We start from the raw sequence: 21,799 nt of genomic DNA on the forward strand, positions 1-21,799 counted from the left end.
TTGCGATTGTGTGTCTGTGTTAGAAGAGGAAGATGAAACTGTCACAAATACATTACTGACAGGAAGAATGATGAGAGTTCATCCACCCTAGCATTCTGCCATTTGCCCATATTGCCATGGTGGGGCAGATTGTGGGAGATGCTATATTTGGTTGGGGTGAGATGTATCTCTCAGAACTACTGCTTAAGCAATGTGTGAATCCTCTTTTGTCCAATCAGACCTCCTACGTGCCCTCATTCCACACAGTGAAACACTGGATTAGAGGCTCCCAATCCACAGCTGAGTTTAGTGACACCTCACACTAATGTTGGCCGTAGTTTTATTGTTGTTTGATTCCTCTGTTTCTGATCAGTTGAGGAGGAATAGAGTGTTGTGTTAGGTCAGAAGGTTCCTGACTATGGAAAAAAGCCCGATCCCAGTCACATGCTCACGGGAAAAAACTGTTGGTACCTGGCCAACTCCCAGTGGAGTGACACATCAGCAACACTCCGCATAGAGATTAAACAGGATGCCTGCGCATTACACCACACCCCACCCAGATATAACTCCCAAAGTTATGGCAATACAGCCACAATCTGCCCAGTCTTGGCTCAATGAACAAATGCAGAAATTTATATCAACATGTCATCACCATCAGAACAACAGCATTTATTTATGTAGCGTCTTTAACATAGTATTCTGCCTGACCCTGACTCAAGGCCAAGTGTAGCAGTGTATGTCAACACGCTATCACCACCCAGAATTGGTGTCTGGAAGGCTTGATCCCTGTCACCTGTACTGATACCCTAAGTGTACTGGTACACTGTATCCTTCTTTTGGGCCTCCTTATCTCGAGAGACAATGGATACGCGCCTGGAGGTGGTCAGTGGTTTGTGAAGCAGCGCCTGGAGTGGCTATAAAGGCCAATTCTGGAGTGACAGGCTCTTCCACAGGTGCTGCAGAGAAATTTGTTTGTTGGGGCTGTTGCACAGTTGGCTCTCCCCTTGCGCCTCTGTCTTTTTTCCTGCCAACTACTAAGTCTCTTCGACTCGCCACAATTTAGCCCTGTCTTTATGGCTGCCCGCCAGCTCTGGCGAATGCTGGCAACTGACTCCCACGACTTGTGATCAATGTCACACGATTTCATGTCGCGTTTGCAGACGTCTTTATAACGGAGACATGGACGGCCGGTGGGTCTGATACCAGTGGCGAGCTCGCTGTACAATGTGTCTTTGGGGATCCTGCCATCTTCCATGCGGCTCACATGGCCAAGCCATCTCAAGCGCCGCTGACTCAGTAGTGTGTATAAGCTGGGGGTGTTGGCCGCTTCAAGGACTTCTGTGTTGGAGATATAGTCCTGCCACCTGATGCCAAGTATTCTCCGAAGGCAGCGAAGATGGAATGAATTGAGACGTCGCTCTTGGCTGGCATACGTTGTCCAGGCCTCGCTGCCGTAGAGCAAGGTACTGAGGACACAGGCCTGATACACTCGGACTTTTGTGTTCCGTGTCAGTGCGCCATTTTCCCACACTCTCTTGGCCAGTCTGGACACTGTATCCTATTGATGTAATATCTGGCAAGGTGTTGTGCTTCCAGGGGCAGCCCTAGGCTACTTAAACTTCAGGCCATTGAGGCAATGTCATGAAGAATGCAGACATGCCTTTGTGTATATTATCCTGTGCTGGATTAATCTGAATTGAAAGTTTAACACTGGATTGCTGTGTTTATATATGTGACAGTAAAACAGTGTGTGTGTATACACATTTATTTAATCCTATGTGCATGCATGCGTAACAGGCAGAGGAAGTATATATAACAGTGTATGAATAACAGAGTTTTTGTGTGTAACACTAAAACACAAAGTGAGCTTAACACGGAGTATTGTGTTTAACTTCAAAGTGTGTCTCGAAAGCACTTGTAATTTTATTGATTTTCCTACAGGCAGGAAGGAGTCACGGAGTTGTTGAATAAAGAGGAGGTGGTAGATACAGAGCATGGAGGAAAGGGAGAGGAATGGAGAGGCTAAGATGGGAAACCAAAGGCACTGATGAAAAGAAAGATTTTGAAAATACGGAAGGAGGTGGTGTAGCAGAGGGAACTGGGTAGAGAATTCCAGAAGACAGGAGCATAGTGGATGAATTAGGGACCCGGATAGAGGAACAAGGGGTGAGGGGAAGGCTGGTGTTAAAGAGCAGAAGGTGCAAGCAGGGATGCAAAACAGAGATCACCAAAGTAGGGTGCAGTAAATCTGTGGGGAATTTTGAAAATCTAGACCAGAGGTTCATGGAGGGTTGAGGCAGAGAGCAGGGCATTGGAAAAGTCAACCTTGAGATGGTGAAGGCCTGGACCAGGTCTTCAGTAGCAGAGAAGGAGAGATCTGGCAGAGGTAGATAATGTTGTAGAGGAGCAAGAAAGCAGGTTTGCTAACCATGGACTGCAGTTAAGGAGGCTGCTGAGGTTCCACATTTCCTTGAAGTGATAACTGGAAATTTATGGAGCCAAGGCTGGTGGTTTGGAAATGGAAGTGGAAAAGGATGCCCCTCACCTTTTCCAAAATTCAGCATGATGTGATTTTGGCTCATTCTGTTCTTGTTGCATCTAGACAGTTTGTGAGTGCAACAACCACCTTTGGCACAATGGTGAAGGCAGGAGATTGAGCTGGGCATGCTCAGTGCCCATGGGGAGCCGAGCCCATGCTTCTGGAAGTGGAGCAGGCTAAGGCTGGACCCTTGGAGTACAGTGGACTAAATAGATTGGAGGGACTGGAATCAGGAGTGGTGGGAGCAACAAGAACAGGAGTCTGGAGATGAAGGGAAGATTTGGGATGTGATGGTGAGAGAAAGCAATGGGGATTGATGGCAATGCTTTTAAGGAGACATGGGTGAGAGACAGGTTGATGTTGGGAAATGTGGGGGCAGTGGGGAGGTGGGTGTGAAGCAGTGAAGTTGGGTGATCAGGAGTTGAGATGGATTGTAAGGGTTTCATGAACAAAATGAGGGAGTTGAGTGTAAGAACAAGGTTAGGTGGAGGGCAGACGAGTGGGGTGGGGTGGTGATGGTTACTATGAGTGAGGGAGGGAGGAGTCAGAGCAGGCAGCAGCCACAAAGCTGTTGGCTTTACTTTTGAATGGAAAAAGCTCTGTGTATTCCAAGTGTGAGGATGGGTGGGGTGGTGTTTGAGCAAGTAGTTTGTTAGTGGAGGGAAGGAGGGGGTTATTTCTGCTCCACATGATGATGATGGACTTGTAAACTGTAAGGGACAGGGAGGGACAGTACGACTGGATGTGCCCAGCTTAAGCCAATAGATGGCAGCCAGGCCAGGTACCTCATGAATGTATGAAGTTTGTGTTTATAACTCTGTGTATGTCTATCTATAAATACTGTGTGTGTCTGTGCAACTTGGTGTGTGAAATGTGTGCCTGTGTAACATGGAGTTCATGAAGTGTCCATGTGAAAAATAGGATGAGGTAAATTTGTTTATATAAAATAGAATCCGTGTGTGTGTGAAAGGTGTAACAATGTGAGTGAGTTGTATGTGTGTAACCGAGAAAGTGGTCTGTGTCTGTGCATAAAGCAGTGTAAAGACGAACACTGAACGTGGAGGTTAAAGAACCAGATCCTCCTCTCTGTGATATGGCAGGATGTTATAGGAATGTGATGTGCAACTGGTTTCCCTGCTGCGGTCTGCATTGGGGCTGAGAAGTACAGCATGCTGTGTAAGAAGAACCAGCAGCATTGTCTCCCCCCAACCCTCTGTATTCTCTGCCGATTTTTATTTTTTAAGAGTGGAATCTGTAGGAACAGGAAGAGGCCATTTGCCCCTCGAGACTGTTCATCCATTCAGTTAGATTATGGTTGATCTGTACCCAAACACTATTTACACACCTTGTTAACACCCGTACTCTCACCCGCCTGCCTCTGTGTGTGGATGTGTTTGTATGCGTGCGTGTAAACTCTGCCCCCACCCATCCCTATGGAGCGGAGCAGGACGTCCTGCAGCTGTAACAGTTCGATTTACCTCGATGCCACGCGAATGGCTGCCTGGTGTTCCCATGGTAATGAGATCAATTTTTTCACCAGAATCCGGCTACCGCCAAAGGGAGTAATTCCTTATTTGATGGGTATGCGGCATGGGCGCCGTGGGTCCAGGAAGATAAAGCGCAGTTCCGTCGTGTATAAGTATGTGGGTTTTACATTCTTTCATTAGTGCCCCGCTGGCACCTCATGGCCTCAAAACCGCCGCACGTCCGCTTCTTCCCACAGAGGTCGCTGCATGGGATCAGACTAGGCACGAGCCTTTCCATTGTCTCTTTTCTTCAATTCATAGGAATAAGAGTGGGCCAGTCAGCCCCTCGAGTCTGTTCCGCCGTCCAATCAAATCATGGGTGACTTGCGTGTTAACTCCATCTACCCACCTTGGTTCCATATTGCTTGGGACCGTTGGCTAACAAAAATCTATCATCTCAGTTTCGAAAGCTCCAAATGGTCCCCAGCATCCACAGCCTTTTGGGGGAAAGAGTTCCAGATTTTCACTTCTCTTTGTGTAAAGAAGTGCTTCCTGATTTTGCTCCTGAATGGTAGCTCGAATTTTAAGGTTAAGCCCCTTGTTCTGGTTTTCCCCAGCAAAGGAAATAGTTTCTCTCTATCTACCCAACCGAATCCTTTAATCATCTTTAGCACCTCAATTGTATAATTCAAGGGAATACAAGCCTGGTCGATTCAACATTTCCTCATCAATTGATCCTTTTCGCCCCTGTATCATTCTGGTGAATTTATCCCCTTCAGGGCCAGAATATCCTTTCTGATGTGCAGTGTCCATAAATGCTGCAGATGTAGTTTTAAGATGCAGTTTTCCCATTGCTCCATGTGCTTCCCTCCCTCCCTCCAAGTAGAGTTGATCTGCCTGGTTTTGGGAGCAAGCTGGCTGGAAATTTCTAAGCTCTAAACCAAATACTGAAAGTCAGGATTTATTAAAGTTCCTTGCTATGTTTCCAATGAACACTCATCAGCACAAAGGATAACTCCAGCCATGATCCTATATCCCCCTCCCTTTGACTTGGGTGGTGTGGGCAGTCCTACCTGTGGGAGTCTGACTCAGGGGCTCTGTCTGCTTTCACACAGAATTTGCCCGATGCCAGGCGATTCCTACCAGGGACTCAGCACCATCTGGTGGCAGGCTGGAAGGTTGCAGCACATGCTGGGCTGCCCAAAGGGGAGGATTTGCAGCTTGCTCTCAATTCAAAATTGATTAGATTGTACAAAAAATGACAGGTGAAGACCCAGTGGTCCATCCAAGGTGATGCCTTGTGCATCACCATACAATAAACTCCCCTCCCCACCCCACCCAGAGCCACATCATCTCCTAGGGGAGACAAGAGACCAAACAAAACAACAAAGTGAAGACCAGCAGTTTTCTGAGAGCGCTGGCCCTGAGCAGGCTACCCAGACCATTCATTCTCAACCCTCCCTCCCCATCCCAAACTGCCTTCCCACCCTCCCAGCTGAGAAATGCAGTCACACACGAAAGCTGGTGATCCCTGGCAGATCAATCAGTTATTCAGTTGACCGATTGATCCCAAGGTAAAAAGGGGTACAGGGTAGAAGTTCCAGCCTTGGAGGGTGCTAGTGAGGGGAGTGAAAGAAGTTAGCCCACTTTCTGCAGAGATAGTCCAGGACAATCAGCGAAATGGGCAAATCCCTTGCCTCCTGCACAGAGCACTTTCTGTAAAGTTGCTAAAGGCTGCTGATTGTTTCATGTTACAAGTGCCCCTCTATCTGTCTGATCCCATGAGCAGGCCTGCCGCGTGGTAATGCACTAACTTGCTGCGCACAGTTTAACCTCAATTGGCTTTTAATGCAAATGCATTGCTTTGTTTTAGTGCCCCTCCTGTGCGTGCCTCGCCACCTCTTGTAAGCACTGTGTAGCTGCTGTAAGTGAACATGATTTGCAGCATGAAATATGAGCGTGCGTTATAATGCTACTACTCTTGTCGTAAATGTTCAATTTTCAAATGATGTAAAACTCTGCCATGTATTCTCAGTTGAATTGTTGGAATGTTTGCTGATTTACAGCACTGAAATATGGGAACTCTCATGGAAGTAAATTCACTTTTATTTCGTACCACTCCACACCCGCATTTTTTTTCTTTGTTTATAAATTGCTCCTTAACTGTTCCCTTTCCCTGGATGTAGCTGACAGTTGAATAATGTATAATCCATGCTTAACAACTTTGCTTATTCAGAAACATTGTGGTTTGTAATGATGGTCTATTGCCCCAGGAGCTTTCCTTTGAAATGAGTTCTGCCACTGAATTCCTAACAGGACATCACTTAACTACTTGTAGGATTATCATATATAAAATAAAAACAAGAAACGCTGGAAATACTCAGCAGGTTTGGCAGCATCTGTGGAGAGAGAAACAGAGTTAATGTTTCAGGTCAGTGACCCTTCTTCAGAACTGGATAATCATGATTGTCCTGGAGTTTCCAGGAGCTGAAGATTAATCTCTAGGACAACACAGCAGAAAAATCCGATGGGCATTAATATAAATCATTTGCTTTCCGTACTGGAATTTGGAAAGAAGACTGTTTGACTGACAGTCAAGAATCAACCAATTGTGTAATGAAGAGTCTGTTTTGTTTTCCAATTGGCCTGGAAAGGCGGAACACTATGAAAGTGGGATGTTAGACGACCAATGGAGGAAGTACAGGAAGGGGCAATTGGAGAGAGGTCAAGTGATGCAAACTCAGGGAATACCTCCAACCAGAATTGGCAATCCATACTGCTAGTGGTTTCTAAAACATTCCACATATATTTCTGCTCTTAAGATCCTGAACTCGCATATATTGTAGGAATAAATATTTCTTTGACATTGCACGTTCCTATTTATATAGCTTGCCTTAGCACTGGGATGCTGAGTTGTGGTGGCCCAATTTTGTACGAACTTAGAATATAACCTTCAATGTGCTATCAGTCCTGGTTAGGTTTGCAGCCAGGACCCAGAAAGGACAGACTCCGACCCTTCATCTGCCCCTGCACTTTCAATACATCGTTTCCAAAATGGACAAGTCTTCAGGCAGAATGCCTGATCTCCAAATTTCTTAATCTGGTCATTTGTTAACCTCCTCACCTTTAGGAGTTGTTTTCATTTGAAAGGCAGAGATTTGATAGTGGTGTTTAAAATTATAAAAGGAGAGAACAGTGTAACAAGAAACAGACTGCTTCCGATGCTCGAGGTCCAGAATAAGAGGACCTAGATAAAAGATTAAATGTAAGAGACTTCAGACAGAGAGCAGGAGAAAACTTTTACACTGAGGGCTGTGAGGCTGTGGAATTTAGCACCCGAGGTAGTGATTGAATCAGAGAACATGTCAACCCTGGTCTCCAGGAGGTAGAGGAGCACAGTCTGGGCAACTTTATACAAAGATGGGTGGGAGGGTGAGGTGCAGGGGGAAACAGGGCAGTTTTATGTAGGGTGAGGGGGATATCTGGGCAGTTTTACACAGGGTCGGGGAGAATCTGGGCAGTTTTCTACAGGGTGGGGGAGAATCTGGGCAGTTTTATACAGGGTGAGAGGGAATCTGGTCAGTTTTAGACAGGGTGGGGGAGAATCTGGTCAGTTTTATACAGGGTGGGTGAGAATCTGGTCAGTTTTATACAGGGTGGGGTGGAATCTGGTCAGTTTGAAAGAGGGTGGGGGAGAATCTGGTCAGTTTTATACAGGGTGGGTGAGAATCTGGTCAGTTTTATACAGGGTGGGGGGGAATCTGGTCAGTTTTATACAGGGTGGTGTGGAATTTGGTCAGTTGTATAGAGGGTGGGGGAGAATCTGGTCAGTTTTATACAGGGTGGGGGGGGAATCTGGTCAGTTTTATACAGGGTGGTGTGGAATCTGGTCAGTTTTATAGAGGGTGGGGGAGAATCTGGTCAGATTTATTCAGGGTAGTGGATAATCTGGGCAGTTTTATACAGGGTGGGGTGGAATCTGGTCAGTTTTATAGAGGGTGGGTGAGAATCTGGTCAGTTTTATACAGGGTGGGGGGGAATCTGGTCAGTTTTATACAGGGTGGGGGAGAATCTGGTCAGTTTTATACAGGGTGGTGTGGAATTTGGTCAGTTTTATCGAGGGTGGGGGGGAATCTGGTCAGTTTTATACAGGGTGGGTGAGAATCTGGTCAGTTTTATACAGGGTGGGGTGGAATCTGGTCAGTTTTATAGAGGGTGGTGGAGAATCTGGTCAGTTTTGTACAGGGTGGGGGAGAATCTGGTCAGTTTTATGCAGGGTGGGGTGGAATCTGGGCAGTTTTATACAGGGTGGGGGGAATCTGGGCAGTTTTATACAGGGTGGGGGTAATATGGGGAATTTTAAACAGGGTGGGGGGAATCTGGGCAGTTTTATACAGGGTGGGGGGTATCTGGGCAGTTATATTCAGGGGGGGAGAATCTGGTCAGTTTTATACAGGGTGGGGGAGAATCTGGGCAGTGTTGTACAGGGTAGGGGGAATCTGGGCAGTTTTATTCGGGGGGGGAAGAGAATCTGGGCAGTTTTATACAGGGTGGGGTAGAATCTGGGCAGTTTTCTACAGGGTGAGGTAGAATCTGGGCAGTTTTATACAGGGTAGTGGATAATCTGGGCAGTTTTATACAGAGTGGGGTAGAATCTGGGCAGTTTTCTACAGGGTGAGGTAGAATCTGGGCAGTTTTATACAGGGTAGTGGATAATCTGGGCAGTTTTATACAGGGTGGGGTAGAATCTGGGCAGTTTTATACAGGGTAGTGGATAATCTGGGCAGTTTTATACAGGGTGGGGGAGAATCTGGTCAGTTTTATACAGGGTGGGGGGGAATCTGGTCAGTTTTATACAGGGTGGGGGAGAATCTGGTCAGTTTTATACAGGGTGGTGTGGAACCTGGTCAGTTTTATAGAGGGTGGGGTGGAATCTGGTCAGTTTTATAGAGGGTGGGGGAGAATCTGGTCAGTTTTATACAGGGTGGGGTGGAATCTGGTCAGTTTTATAGAGGGTGGGTGAGAATCTGGTCAGTTTTATACAGGGTGGGGGGGGAATCTGGTCAGTTTTATACAGGGTGGGGGAGAATCTGGTCGTTTTTATACAGGGTGGTGAGGAATTTGGTCAGTTATATCGAGGGTGGGGGGGAATCTGGTCAGTTTTATACAGGGTGGGTGAGAATCTGGTCAGTTTTATACAGGGTGGGGTGGAATCTGGTCAGTTCTATAGAGGGTGGGGGAGAATCTGGTCAGTTTTATACAGGGTGGGGGAGAATCTGGTCAGTTTTATACAGGGTGGGGTGGAATCTGGGCAGTTTTATACAGGGTGGGGGGAATCTGGGCAGTTTTATACAGGGTGGGGGTAATATGGGGAATTTTAAACAGGGTGGGGGGAATCTGGGCAGTTTTATACAGGGTGGGGGGTATCTGGGCAGTTATATTCAGGGGGGGAGAATCTGGTCAGTTTTATTCAGGGTAGTGGATAATCTGGGCAGTTTTATACAGGGTGGGGTAGAATCTGGGCAGTTTTATACAGGGTGGGGGGTATCTGGGCAGTTATATTCAGGGGGGGAGAATCTGGGCAGTTTTATACAGGGTAGTGGATAATCTGGGCAGTTTTATTCGGGGGGGGGGAGGGGTGGGAGAGAAACTGGGCAGTTTGAGACAGGGTGGGGGGGAATCTGGGCAGTTTTATACAGGGTGGTGGGAATCTGGGCAGTTTTATACAGGGTGGGGGGAATATGGGCAGTTTTATGCAGGGTGGGGAAATCTGGGCAGGTTTATACAGGGTGGGGAAGAATCTGGGCAGTTTTATACAGGGTGAGGGAGAATCTGGGCAGTTTTATACAGGGTGGGGAAGTCTGGGCAGTTTGATACAGGGTGGGGAAATCTGGGCAGTTTTATACAGGGTGGGGGAGAATCTGGGCAGTTTTACACAGGGTGGGGTAGAATCTGGGCTGTTTTACACAGGGTGGGGAAGAATCTGGGCAGTTTTATGCAGGGTGGGGAAATCTGGGCAGTTTTATACAGGGTGGGGGAGAATCTGGGCAGTTTTATACAAGGTGGGGTAGAATCTGGGCAGTTCTATGCAGGGTGGGGAAATCTGGGCAGTTTTATACAGGGTGGGGGAGAATCTGGGCAGTTTTATACAGGGTGGGGTGGAATCTGGGCAGTTTTATACAGGGTGGGGGGAATCTGGGCAGTTTTATACAGGGTGGGGGTAATATGGGGAATTTTAAACAGGGTGGGGGGAATCTGGGCAGTTTTATACAGGGTGGGGGGTATCTGGGCAGTTATATTCAGGGGGGGAGAATCTGGTCAGTTTTATTCAGGGTAGTGGATAATCTGGGCAGTTTTATACAGGGTGGGGTAGAATCTGGGCAGTTTTATACAGGGTAGTGGATAATCTGGGCAGTTTTATACAGGGTGGGGGGAATCTGGGCAGTTTTCTACAGGGTGGGGTAGAATCTGGGCAGTTTTATACAGGGTAGTGGATAATCTGGGCAGTTTTATACAGGGTGGGGTAGAATCTGGGCAGTTTTATACAGGGTAGTGGATAATCTGGGCAGTTTTATACAGGGTGGGGGGAATCTGGGCAGTTTTAGACAAGGTAGTGGAGAATCTGGGCAGTTTTATGCCGGGGGGAATTTGGGCAGTTTTATACCGGGTAGTGGATAATCTGGGCAGTTTTATTCGGGGGGGGGGGAGGGGTGGGAGAGAAACTGGGCAGTTTGAGACAGGGTGGGGGGGAATCTGGGCAGTTTTATACAGGGTGGTGGGAATCTGGGCAGTTTTATACAGGGTGGGGGGAATATGGGCAGTTTTATGCAGGGTGGGGAAATCTGGGCAGGTTTATACAGGGTGGGGAAGAATCTGGGCAGTTTTATACAGGGTGGGGAAGTCTGGGCAGTTTGATACAGGGTGGGGAAATCTGGGCAGTTTTATACAGGGTGGGGGAGAATCTGGGTAGTTTTACACAGGGTGGGGTAGAATCTGGGCTGTTTTACACAGGGTGGGGAAGAATCTGGGCAGTTTTATGCAGGGTGGGGAAATCTGGGCAGTTTTATACAGGGTGGGGGAGAATCTGGGCAGTTTTATACAGGGTGGGGTAGAATCTGGGCAGTTTTATGCAGGGTGGGGAAGTCTGGGCAGTTTGATACAGGGTGGGGAAATCTGGGCAGTTTTATACAGGGTGGGGGAGAATCTGGGTAGTTTTACACAGGGTGGGGTAGAATCTGGGCTGTTTTACACAGGGTGGGGAAGAATCTGGGCAGTTTTATGCAGGGTGGGGAAATCTGGGCAGTTTTATACAGGGTGGGGGAGAATCTGGGCAGTTTTATACAGGGTGGGGTAGAATCTGGGCAGTTCTATGCAGGGTGGGGAAATCTGGGCAGTTTTATACAGGGTGGGGGAGAATCTGGGCAGTTTTATACAGGGTGGTGGGAATCTGGGCAGTTTTATACAGGGTGAGGTGAATATGGGGAATTTTATACAGGGTGGGGTAACCTGGGCAGTTTTATGCAGGGTGGGGGGAATCTGGACAGGTTTATGCAGGGGGGAGAATCTGGGCAGTTTTATGCAGGGTAGTGGATAATCTGGGCAGTTTTATACAGGGTGGGGAAAATCTGGGCAGTTTTATACCGGGGGGAATTTGGGCAGTTTTATTCAGGGTAGGGGATAATCTGGGCAGTTGTATGCAGGGGGGAATCTGGGCACTTTTATACCGTGGGGAATTTGAGCAGTTTTACACAGGCTGGGGGAGAATCTGGGCAGTTTTATTCAGGGGGTGGGGAGAGAATCTGGGCAGTTTTATACAGGGTAGTGGATAATCTAGGCAGTTTTATACAGGGTGGGGGAAATCTGGGCAGTTTTGTACAGGGTGGGGGGAATCTGGGCAGTTTTATACAGGGTGGGGGAGAATCTGGGCAGTTTTGTACAGGGTGGGGGGAATCTGGGCAGTTTTATACAGGGTGGGGGAGAATCTGGGCAGTTTTATTCGGGGGGGCAGAGAATCTGGGCAGTTTTATACAGGGTAGTGGATAATCTGGGCAGTTTTGTACAGGGTGGGGGGAATCTGGTCAGTGTTGAACAGGGTGGGGGGGAAACTGGGCAGTTTTATACAGGGTAGTGCATAATCTGGGCACTTTTATACCGGGGATAATCTGGGCAGTTTTATACAGGTGAGCGGGGGAATCTGGGCAGTTTTATACCGGGGGGGTGTTTGGGCAGTTTTATACAGGGTGGGGAAGAATCGGGGATATTCTATCCAGGGTAGTGGATAGTCTGGGGAGTTTTATACAGGGTGGGGTAGAATCTGGGCAGCTTTATACAGGGTGTGGGGGAATCTGGGCAGTTTTATACAAGGGAGAATCTGGGCAGTTTTGTACAGTTTAGGGGGGAATCTGGGCAGTTTTATACAGGGTGGGGGGAATATGGGCAGTTTTATGCAGGGTGGGGAAATCTGGGCAGGTTTATACAGGGTGGGGAAGAATCTGGGCAGTTTTATACAGGGTGAGGGAGAATCTGGGCAGTTTTATACAGGGTGGGGAAGTCTGGGCAGTTTGATACAGGGTGGGGAAATCTGGGCAGTTTTATACAGGGTGGGGGAGAATCTGGGCAGTTTTACACAGGGTGGGGTAGAATCTGGGCTGTTTTACACAGGGTGGGGAAGAATCTGGGCAGTTTTATGCAGGGTGGGGAAATCTGGGCAGTTTTATACAGGTGAGCGGGGGAATCTGGGCAGTTTTATACCGGGGGGGTGTTTGGGCAGTTTTATACAGGGTGGGGAAGAATCGGGGATATTCTATCCAGGGTAGTGGATAGTCTGGGGAGTTTTATACAGGGTGGGGTAGAATCTGGGCAGCTTTATACAGGGTGTGGGGGAATCTGGGCAGTTTTATACAAGGGAGAATCTGGGCAGTTTTGTACAGTTTAGGGGGGAATCTGGGCAGTTTTATACAGGGTGGGGGGAATATGGGCAGTTTTATGCAGGGTGGGGAAATCTGGGCAGGTTTATACAGGGTGGGGAAGAATCTGGGCAGTTTTATACAGGGTGAGGGAGAATCTGGGCAGTTTTATACAGGGTGGGGAAGTCTGGGCAGTTTGATGCAGGGTGGGGAAATCTGGGCAGTTTTATACAGGGTGGGGGAGAATCTGGGCAGTTTTACACAGGGTGGGGTAGAATCTGGGCTGTTTTACACAGGGTGGGGAAGAATCTGGGCAGTTTTATGCAGGGTGGGGAAATCTGGGCAGTTTTATACAGGGTGGGGGAGAATCTGGGCAGTTTTATACAGGGTGGGGTAGAATCTGGGCAGTTCTATGCAGGGTGGGGAAATCTGGGCAGTTTTATACAGGGTGGGGGAGAATCTGGGCAGTTTTATACAGGGTGGTGGGAATCTGGGCAGTTTTATACAGGGTGAGGTGAATATGGGGAATTTTATACAGGGTGGGGTAACCTGGGCAGTTTTATGCAGGGTGGGGGGAATCTGGACAGGTTTATTCAGGGGGGAGAATCTGGGCAGTTTTATGCAGGGTAGTGGATAATCTGGGCAGTTTTATACAGGGTGGGGAAAATCTGGGCAGTTTTATACCGGGGGGAATTTGGGCAGTTTTATTCAGGGTAGTGGATAATCTGGGCAGTTGTATGCAGGGGGGAATCTGGGCACTTTTATACCGTGGGGAATTTGAGCAGTTTTACACAGGCTGTGGGAGAATCTGGGCAGTTTTATTCAGGGGGTGGGGAGAGAATCTGGGCAGTTTTATACAGGGTAGTGGATAATCTAGGCAGTTTTATACAGGGTGGGGGAAATCTGGGCAGTTTTGTACAGGGTGGGGGGAATCTGGGCAGTTTTATACAGGGTGGGGGAGAATCTGGGCAGTTTTGTACAGGGTGGGGGGAATCTGGGCAGTTTTATACAGGGTGGGGGAGAATCTGGGCAGTTTTATTCGGGGGGGCAGAGAATCTGGGCAGTTTTATACAGGGTAGTGGATAATCTGGGCAGTTTTGTACAGGGTGGGGGGAATCTGGTCAGTGTTGAACAGGGTGGGGGGGAAACTGGGCAGTTTTATACAGGGTAGTGCATAATCTGGGCACTTTTATACCGGGGATAATCTGGGCAGTTTTATACAGGTGAGCGGGGGAATCTGGGCAGTTTTATACCGGGGGGGTGTTTGGGCAGTTTTATACAGGGTGGGGAAGAATCGGGGATATTCTATCCAGGGTAGTGGATAGTCTGGGGAGTTTTATACAGGGTGGGGTAGAATCTGGGCAGCTTTATACAGGGTGTGGGGGAATCTGGGCAGTTTTATACAAGGGAGAATCTGGGCAGTTTTGTACAGTTTAGGGGGGAATCTGGGCAGTTTTGTACAGGGTGGGGGAGAATCTGGGCAGTTTTATCCAGGGTGGGGGAGAATCTGGGCAGTTTTATACTGGGTGGGGGGGAAACTGGGCAGTTTTATACAGGATGGGGGGGAAACTGGGCAGTTTTATACAGGGTAGTGGATAATCTGGGCACTTTTATACCGGGGATAATCTGGGCAGTTTTATACACGTGAGCGGGGGAATCTGGGCAGTTTTATACCGGGGGGAATTTGGGCAGTTTTATACAGGGTGGGGGAGAATCTGGGCAGTTTTGTACAGGGTGGGGGGAATCTGGGCAGTTTTATGCAGGGTGGGGGGGTATCTGGGCAGCTTTATACAGGATGGGGGTGAATCTGGGCAGTTTTATACAGGATGGTGTGGGTATCTGGGCAGTTTTATACAGGCTGGGGGGGAATCTGGGCAGTTTTATACAGGGTGGGGGAGAATCTGGGCAGTTTTATTCGGGGGGGCAGAGAATCTGGGCAGTTTTATACAGGGTAGTGGATAATCTGGGCAGTTTTGTACAGGGTGGGGGGAATCTGGTCAGTTTTGAACAGGGTGGGGGGGGAAACTGGGCAGTTTTATACAGGGTAGTGCATAATCTGGGCACTTTTATACCGGGGATAATCTGGGCAGTTTTATACAGGTGAGCGGGGGAATCTGGGCAGTTTTATACCGGGGGGGAATTTGGGCAGTTTTATACAGGGGGGTGTTTGGGCAGTTTTATACAGGGTGGGGAAGAATCGGGGATATTCTATCCAGGGTAGTGGATAGTCTGGGGAGTTTTATACAGGGTGGGGTAGAATCTGGGCAGCTTTATACAGGGTGGGGGGGAATCTGGGCAGTTTTATACAAGGGAGAATCTGGGCAGTTATATACAGGATGGGGGGGGGGGGTATCTTGCTAGTTTTATACAGGGTGGGGGCGAATCTGGGCAGTTTTATGCAGGGTGGGGGGGTATCTGGGCAGCTTTATGCAGGATGGGGGTGAATCTGGGCAGTTTTATACAGGATGGTGTGGGTATCTGGGCAGTTTTATACAGGGTGGGGGGGAATCTGGGCAGTTTTATACAGGGGGGCAGAGAATCTGGGCAGTTTTATACATGGCAGTGGATAATCTGGGCAGTTTTGTACAGGGTGGGGGGAATCTGGGCAGTTTTGAACAGGGTGGGGGGGAATCTGGGCAGTTTTGTACAGGGTGGGGGGAATCTGGGCAGTTTTGTACAGTTTAGGGGGGAATCTGGGCAGTTTTGTACAGGTGTGGGGAGAATCTGGGCAGTTTTATCCAGGGTGGGGGAGAATCTGGGCATTTTATACTGGGTGGGGGGGAAACTGGGCAGTTTTATACAGGATGGGGGGGAAACTGGGCAGTTTTATACAGGGTAGTGGATAATCTGGGCACTTTTATACCGGGGATAATCTGGGCAGTTTTATACAGGTGAGCGGGGGAATCTGGGCAGTTTTATACCGGGGGGAATTTGGGCAGTTTTATACAGGGTGGGGGAGAATCTGGGCAGTTTTGTACAGGGTGGGGGGAATCTGGGCAGTTTTATGCAGGGTGGGGGGGTATCTGGGCAGCTTTATACAGGATGGGGGTGAATCTGGGCAGTTTTATACAGGATGGTGTGGGTATCTGGGCAGTTTTATACAGGGTGGGGGGGAATCTGGGCAGTTTTATACAGGGTGGGGGAGAATCTGGGCAGTTTTATTCGGGGGGGCAGAGAATCTGGGCAGTTTTATACAGGGTAGTGGATAATCTGGGCAGTTTTGTACAGGGTGGGGGGAAACTGGGCAGTTTTATACAGGGTAGTGCATAATCTGGGCACTTTTATACCGGGGATAATCTGGGCAGTTTTATACAGGTGAGCGGGGGAATCTGGGCAGTTTTATACCGGGGGCGGAATTTGGGCAGTTTTATACAGGGGGGTGTTTGGGCAGTTTTATACAGGGTGGGGAAGAAAAGGGGATATTCTATCCAGGGTAGTGGATAGTCTGGAGAGTTTTATACAGGGTGGGGTCGAATCTGGGCAGCTTTATACAGGGTTGGGGGGAATCTGGGCAGTTTTATACAAGGGAGAATCTGGGCAGTTATATACAGGATGGGGGGGGGGGTATCTTGCCAGTTTTATACAGGGTGGGGGCGAATCTGGGCAGTTTTATGCAGGGTGGGGGGGTATCTGGGCAGCTTTATACAGGATGGGGGTGAATCTGGGCAGTTTCATACAGGATGGTGTGGGTATCTGGGCAGTTTTATACAGGGTGGGGGGGAATCTGGGCAGTTTTATACAGGGTGGGGGAGAATCTGGGCAGTTTTATTCGGGGGGGCAGAGAATCTGGGCAGTTTTATACAGGGCAGTGGATAATCTGGGCAGTTTTGTACAGGGTGGGGGGAATCTGGGCAGTTTTGAACAGAGTGGGGGGGAATCTGGGCAGTTTGGTACAGGGTGGGGGGAATCTGGGCAGTTTTGTACAGTTTAGGGGGGAATCTGGGCAGTTTTGTACAGGGTGGGGGAGAATCTGGGCAGTTTTATCCAGGGTGGGGGAGAATCTGGGCAGTTTTATACTGGGTGGGGGGGAAACTGGGCAGTTTTATACAGGGTAGTGGATAATCTGGGCACTTTTATACCGGGGATAATCTGGGCAGTTTTATACAGGTGAGCGGGGGAATCTGGGCAGTTTTATACCGGGGGGAATTTGGGCAGTTTTATACGGGGGGAGTTTGGGCAGTTTTATACAGGGTGGGGCAGACTCTGGGCAGTTTTATACAGGGTGGGGAAGAATCTGGGCAGTTCTATACAGGGTAGTGGATAGTCTGGGGAGTTTTATACAGGGTGGGGTAGAATCTGGGCAGCTTTATACAGGGTGGGGGGGAATCTGGGCAGTTTTATACAAGGGAGAATCTGGGCAGTTATATACAGGATGGGGGGGGGGTATCTTGCCAGTTTTATACAGGGTGGGGGCGAATCTGGGCAGTTTTATACAGGATGGTGGTGGGTATCTGGGCAGTTTTATACAGGGTGGGGGGAATCTGGGCAGTTTTATACTGGGTGGGGGGGAATCTGGAGAGTTTTATACGGGGGGAATCTGGGCAGTTTTGTACAGGGGTGGGGGGAATATGGGCAGGTTTTATACAGGGTGGGGGGAAATCTGGGCAGTTGTGATACAGGGTGGGGGGAATATGGGAAGTTTTATACAGGGTGGGGTAGAATCTGGGGCAGTTTTATACAGGGTGGGTGGGAATCTGGGAAGCTTTGTACAGGGTGGGGGGGAATCTGGGCAGTCTTTTTCAGTGGGGGAGAATCTGGGCAGTTTTATACAGGGTGGGGTAGAATATGGGCAGTTTGATACAGGGTGGGGTAGAATCTGGGCAGTTTTATAAATGTGGGGGGGGAATCTGGGGGAGTTTTATATTTGGTGGGGTAGAATCTGGGCAGTTTTTTTGCAGGGTGGGGAAATTTGGGCAGTTTTATACAGGGTGTGGGAATCTGGGCAGTTTTACACAGGGTGGGGTAGAATCTGGGCAGTTTTATGCAGGGTTGGGGAAATCTGGGCAGTTTTATACAGGGTGGGGGAAGAATCTGGGCAGTTTTATGCAGGGGTGTGGGGAAATCTGGGCAGTTTTATACAGGGTGGGGGAGAATCTGGGCAGTTTTATACAGGGGTGGGGAACTCTGGGCAGTTTTATACAGGGTGGGGAAATCTGGGCAGTTTTATACAGGGTGGGGGAGAATCTGGGCAGTTTTACACAGGGTGGGGTAGAATCTGGGCAGTTTTATATCGGATGGGAAGAAGTGTGGGCAGTTTTATGCAGGGTGGGAAAATCTGGGCAGTTTTATACAGGGTGGGGTAGAATCTGGGCAGTTTTATACAGGGGTAGTGGATAATCTGGGAAGTTTTATACAGGGTGGTGGGGGTATCTGGGCAGTTTTTGTACAGGGTGGGGGAGAATCTGGGCAGTTTTATATCGGGGGGGAATTTGGGCAGTTTTATTCAGGGTGGGGGATAATCTGGGCAGTTTTATACAGGGGAGGAATTTGGGCAGTTTTATTCATGGTTTGGGGATAATCTGGGCAGTTTTATACAGGGTGGGTAGAATCTGTGCAGTTTTATACAGGGTGGGGTAGAAATCTGGGCAGTTTTATGCAGGGTGGGGGGGATTCTGGGCAGTTTTTTTCAGGGGGGGAGAATCTGCGCAGTTTTATACAGGGTGGGGTAGAATCTGGGCAGTTTTAATACAGGGTGGGGTAGAATCTGGGCAGTTTTATTCACGGGGGAAGAATCTGGGCAGTTTTATACCGGGTAGTGAATAATTGGGGCAGTTTTATGCAAGGGGGAATCTGTGCAGTTTTATACAGGGTGTGGGGAATCTGGGTAGTTTTACACAGGATAGTGGATAATCTGGGCAGTTTTATTACAGGGTGGGGGAGAATCTATGCAGTTTTAGTACAGGGTGGTGTAGAATCTGGGCAGTTTTATACAGGGTGGGGGGAATTTGGGCAGTTTTACACAGGGTGGGGCAGAATCTGGCAGTTTGATACAGGGTGGTGGTGGAATCTGGGCAGTTTGAAACAGGGTGGGGGGAATCTGAGCAGTTTTATACAGGGTGGGTGGGAATCTGGGAAGCTTTGTACAGGGTGGGAGGAATATGGGCAGTTTTATCCAGGGTGGGAGGAATATGGGCAGTTTTATACAGGGTGGGGTAGAATCTGGGCAGTTTTATACAGGATGGGGGGGGAGTCTGGGCAGTTTTTTTTCAGGGGGGGGGAGAAATCTGCGCAGTTTTATACAGGGTGGTGTGGAATCTGGGCAGTTTGAAACAGGGTGGGAGGAATATGGGCAGTTTTATACAGGGGGGGAGGAATATGGGGCAGTTTATACAGGGTGGGGTAGAATCTGGGCAGGTTTTATACAGGATGGGGGGGAATCTGGCAGTTTTTATCAGGGGGGGGGGAGAATCTGCGCAGTTTTATACAGGGTGGGGTAGAATCTGGGCAGTTTGATACAGGGTTGCGTAGAATCTGGCAGTTTTATAAATGTGGGGGGGGGGGAATCTGGGCAGTTTTTTACAGAGGTGGGGTAGAATCTGGGCAGTTTTATGCAGGCTGGGGAAATCTGGGCAGTTTTATACAGGGTGGTGGGAATCTGTTCAGTTTTATGCAGGGTGGGGTAGATCTGGGCAGTTTTATGCAGGGTGGGGAAATCTGGGCAGATTTATACAGGGTGGGGAAGAATCTGGGCAGTTTTATGCAGGGTGGGGAAATCTGGGCAGTTTGAAACAGGGTGGGGGGCGAATCTGGCAGTTTTATACAGGGTGGGGTAGAATCTGGGCAGTTTCAAACAGTGTGGGGTAGAATCTGGGCAGCTTTATGCAGGGTGCGGAAATCTGGCAGTTTTATACAGGGTGGGGGTTAATCTGGGCAGTTTTATACAGGGTGAGGTGAATATGGGGAATTTTATACAGGGTGGGGGGGAACCTGGGCAGTTTTATGCAGGTGGGGGGAATCTGGACAGGTTTATTCAGGGGGGAGAATCTGGGCACTTTTATACAGGAGGAGTGGATAATCTGGGCAGTTTTATACAGGGTGGGGGGAATATGGGCAGTTTTATACAGGGTGGGGTAGAATCTGGGCAGTTTTATACAGGGTGGGGGGAATATGGGAAGTTTTATACAGGGTGGGGTAGAATCTGGGCAGTTTTATACAGGGTGGGGAGGGAATCTGGGCAGTCTTTTTCAGGGGGGGAGAATCTGGGCAGTTTTATACAGGGTGGGGTAGAATATGGGCAGTTTGATACAGGGTGTGGTAGAATCTGGGCAGTTTTATAAATGTGGGGGGGAATCTGGGGAGTTTTATATTTGGTGGGGTAGAATCTGGGCAGTTTTTTGCAGGGTGGGGAAATCTGGGCAGTTTTATACAGGGTGGTGGGAATCTGGGCAGTTTACACAGGGTGGGGTAGAATCTGGGCAGTTTTATGCAGGGTGGGGAAATCTGGGCAGTTTTATACAGGGTGGGGAAAAAGGAATCTGGGCTGTTTTATGCAGGGTGGGAAATCTGGGCAGTTTTACACGGTGGGGTAGAATCTGGGCAGTTTTATATCGGATGGGGAAGAATGTGGGCAGTTTTATGCAAGGGTGGGGAAATCTGGCAGTTTTATACAGGGTGGGGTAGAATCTGGGCAGTTTTATACAGGGTAGTGGATAATCTGGGAAGTTTTATACAGGGTGGGGGGTATCTGGGCAGTTTTGAACAGGGTGGGGGAGAATCTGGGCAGTTTATATCGGGGGGGATTTGGGCAGTTTTATTCAGGTGGGGGATAATCTGGGCAGTTTTATACAGGGGAGAATTTGGGCAGTTTTATTCATGGTTGGGGATAATCTGGGCAGTTTTATACAGGGTGGGGTAGAATCTGTGCAGTTTTATACAGGGTGGGGTAGAATCTGGGCAGTTTTATGCAGGGTGGGGGGGAATCTGGGCAGTTTTTTTCAGGGGGGAGAATCTGCGCAGTTTTATACAGGGTGGCGTAGAATCTGGGCAGTTTCATTCACGGGGAAGAATCTGGGCAGTTTTATACCGGGTAGTGAATAATTGGGGCAGTTTTATGCAAGGGGGAATTTGGGCAGTTTTATATAGGGCAGGGGATAATCTGGCAGTTTATACAGGGTGGGGTAGAATCTGGGCAGTTTTATGCAGGCTGGGGAAATCTGGGCAGTTTTATACAGGGTGGTGGGAATCTGTTCAGTTTTATGCAGGGCGGGGGTCGAATCTGGGCAGTTTTATGCAGGGTGAGGGCAGTTTTATGCAGGGTGGGGAAATCTGGGCAGTTTGAAACAGGGTGGGGGCGAATCTGGGCAGTTTATACAGGGTGGGGTAGAATCTGGGCAGTTTCAAACAGTGTGGGGTAGAATCTGGGCAGCTTTATGCAGGGTGGGGAAATCTGGGCAGTTTTATACAGGGTGGGGGAGAATCAGGGCAGTTTTATACAGGGTGAGGTGAATATGGGGAATTCTATACAGGGTGGGGGGAACCTGGGCAGTTTTATGCAGGGTGGGGGGAATCTGGACAGGTTTATTCAGGGGGGAGAATCTGGGCACTTTTATACAGGGGAGTGGATAATCTGGGCAGTTTTATACAGGGTGGGGGGAATCTGGGCAGTTTTATACCGGGGGGGAATTTGGGCAGTTTTATTCAGGGTAGTGGATAATCTGGGCAGTTTTATACAGGGTGGGGGGGGGGAATCTGGGCAGTTTTATACAGGGTGGGGGAATATGGCAGTTTTATACAGGGTGGGGTAGAATCTGGGCAGTTTTATACAGGGTGGGGGGAATATGGGAAGTTTTATACAGGGTGGGGTAGAATCTGGGCAGTTTTATACAGGGTGGGGGGAATCTGGGCAGTCTTTTTCAGGGGGGGAGAATCTGGGCAGTTTTATACAGGGTGGGTAGAATATGGGCAGTTTA

At 48.8% G+C, this 21,799-nt stretch overlaps 1 protein-coding gene across 4 annotated transcripts in view; it reads left to right on the forward strand.

The window, feature by feature from the left end:
• Nucleotides 1-21,799, forward strand: part of dgkza (diacylglycerol kinase, zeta a) — a 656,642-nt gene that overhangs the window by 183,237 nt on the left and 451,606 nt on the right. For 2 of the 4 annotated variants that reach the window (XM_068045966.1, XM_068045963.1), the window contains exon 2: nucleotides 4,059-4,157. The exons of the other annotated variants lie outside the window; for them this stretch is intronic. In XM_068045966.1, coding sequence (XP_067902067.1) covers nucleotides 4,059-4,157 — 99 coding nt within the window. The remainder of the gene's footprint in view (nucleotides 1-4,058; nucleotides 4,158-21,799) is intronic. 4 annotated transcript variants of the gene reach the window in all.

This window comes from Heterodontus francisci, chromosome 14, assembly GCF_036365525.1.
Source record: "Heterodontus francisci isolate sHetFra1 chromosome 14, sHetFra1.hap1, whole genome shotgun sequence".
NCBI lineage: Eukaryota > Metazoa > Chordata > Chondrichthyes > Heterodontiformes > Heterodontidae > Heterodontus > Heterodontus francisci.